Source organism: Microtus ochrogaster, chromosome 2 (genome assembly GCF_000317375.1).
Source record: "Microtus ochrogaster isolate Prairie Vole_2 chromosome 2, MicOch1.0, whole genome shotgun sequence".
Classification (NCBI taxonomy): Eukaryota; Metazoa; Chordata; class Mammalia; order Rodentia; family Cricetidae; genus Microtus; species Microtus ochrogaster.
In genome coordinates, this window is record NC_022010.1 from 67,906,434 (window position 1) to 67,908,957 (window position 2,524).

The following is a 2,524-nucleotide window of genomic DNA, read 5'->3' on the forward strand; positions in this document are numbered from 1 at the left end:
GGAGGAGGAGGAGGAGGATGAGTAAATAGTCTTGAAAGGAACTTCAAAGGGCCCAGGATATTGTCAGCACCAGCACTCAGAACACAGGCCCCCCATCAGGGCAGAAGTTTGCCTTCCTTCCCATTGCTCCCTCCTAATCACTGAGGTTCTGCCTGTCAGGGGGCAGTGGCTCAAACGACTGATAAAATGTGAATTGAATATATTTATCAATTCCCACTCCTGCTTCCAATCCTTCTTAAGTTGAGGGACAATATACTAATTTCAAAAGCTTTTCAGCATTAGCTCACAGAACTAGACAGCGTCTGAACTAGGCAGTGTTAAAAAGCCAACTCCACACAACGCTTGAACTCTATTTTATGGGTCAGAAAATAATCACATAGATAAAGGCGTTATAGAGAAAACTGTAGTTCCTGGGTCAGTGAAGTCAGGTGCTCACAGCACTGCAGACAGGAGCACCAGGAGGAGCACACGTGGGAAATGAGATCTCTTAGACCTTCCTCAGCAGCTGTTTTTTGTTGGGAACTTAGCCGAGACTTGGGCCACTGACATGGCACTGGGACAGACCTAGGGGCAGGTGTCAGTGGTGACGAGTGTCAGACACGGATGGTGACGAGGATGCTGAACCCTGCCAGTGTGACCTGAAAGGGCGGCTAGCCCTAGAACTGGCAGGAGAGAGCACTGGTGGTGTCCCCTGGGTCTTTGGCCCTTAGTCCAGCCTTGTGCCCGCAAGCTTTTTGGAGCTACATCCATGCTGGCCTTAACATAAGTCACTTTTATGAGGATTTGTTTGGGAAGGAGCCAAGACGGTGAGAGTTCAACCATGTGTCACCAAGTCCAGGGCTTGGAGATTTTCAGACGAAGAGTACCAGCTGGCAACAAACATGACTCAAAACAATTTGGCCTTTTCTGTAGATAAATTTACCTTGATAAGAGCCAATGCAAACACAAACCAGTTGTGATGTTTCCACCATCTTAGAAAACTTTATAATGTTTTTACTCAAACTCTCCCAAGAGGAGGCTCGGCCTGAGGCCCGTAGTCCACCCACTGCCACCCTGAGGCCTTGTCGGCCACCGTCCCACAATTCCTTAAGTAGTCCCCACACCCGTTGCTCTTGGTCCCTACAGAATCCCCAGACATCACTTATCATCGTGTCCCTGGACAGAAAATCTCTTCAGGTGCTGTGGGACAACAGTCTCAAACCCTGCAAAGATTTGCCAGTTATATTGGTTTAATAAATGCTGATTGATCAGTAGCAGGGCAGGAAGTATAGGTGGGGTGAGCAGAGCAGGAGAATTCTGGGAAGAGGCTCCGTCTACAGTCGTGACTCAGACACAGAAGAAGCAAGATGAGAATGCCTCACTGATATAAGGTACCAAGCCACGTAGCTAGCATAGACAAGATTAATGGGTTAATGTATGATGTAAGAGTTAGTTAATAAGAAGCCTAAACTAATAGGCCAACCAGTTTATAATTAATGTAAGCCTCTGTGTGTTTCTTTGGGACTGAACGGCTGTGGGACCATGCGGCACAGAGACTCGCTGGGACCTGTTGGTCACATGAACACTGGACTCAGTGAGTTTTCTTCCCAATGCTGGGCTCCAGTCCTCACGTTCCCACTTATGTTTTGCTAACACTCAAATGCCCTGGCTCTTTCCCACAGGAGGCCCACAGGAAGCTACATGTCAGAGTTAGCCATCACTCAGGCAAGGAGTAAGGACCTGTGTCTGAGCAAGAGCTTGGAATATGAATGAATATGGCTTCTCCCTGGGTTCACGAGAAATCGGTAGCCTCCATTGATCGTTTCCCACCAAGTCTGGCTCAGGTCCTCCCTCTGGCCCTCTCAGCACTAGGTTCACAGCAGTTAAAGCAAGAATGAGAACAGCTGGCCCCTCACAGCTACACCCTCAGTGTGCCCTTTCTCTCTCACAGCTGTGAGCCCAGAACAATTCCTGGCACCATGCAGGAGCTCAGTAAGGGACAGAAGCAACAAACCTGCAGTGACAGAGCAAACACTCACATTCTTCTCTTGGGATTCAGAAAGGTCGCCAGTGTCTTCGCTGTCCTCTTTCTGTGCCTCATTTTCTCCACTTTCCTCGGTCTTCTCTGTTCCCTGTTTAGAAAAGAATCTCAAGAATCTGACCTTCAGGAAGCACCCAAGGACAAAGCAAGCCACCCCTGCTGTGGCTTCTCCCTCTCAGTCACAGCCTGTAAGAGACCTCCTCTACACAAGGTCATTTAGATACTGACACAGCTCCCCAAACCCCCAAACCTCTAACAAACTCCTGCATGCTGCAACCATAAACTACTGAGTGAAGGATGCTGAGTCACCCATTTAAGGCTGGTGAAGGTGGCAGATGCAGAGATGGATGGATATAGATGAATACGGTTAGACAGTACACAGGTAAACTGGATGGGTGGGTGGATGGATGGATGGGTGGGTGGATGGATGGGTGGGTGGGTGGATGGATGGATGGGTGGGTGGATGGGTGGGTGGATGGATGGATGGATGGATGGATGGATGGA

General features: G+C 49.0%; 1 protein-coding gene across 1 annotated transcript in view; it reads right to left on the reverse strand.

Annotated features, from left to right (window-relative positions):
- Positions 1 to 2,524, reverse strand: part of LOC102001875 (SH3 domain-binding glutamic acid-rich protein) — an 18,864-nt gene that overhangs the window by 6,890 nt on the left and 9,450 nt on the right. Inside the window, exon 5 of the mRNA XM_013352628.2 lies at positions 2,019 to 2,111. Coding sequence (XP_013208082.1) covers positions 2,019 to 2,111 — 93 coding nt within the window. The remainder of the gene's footprint in view (positions 1 to 2,018; positions 2,112 to 2,524) is intronic.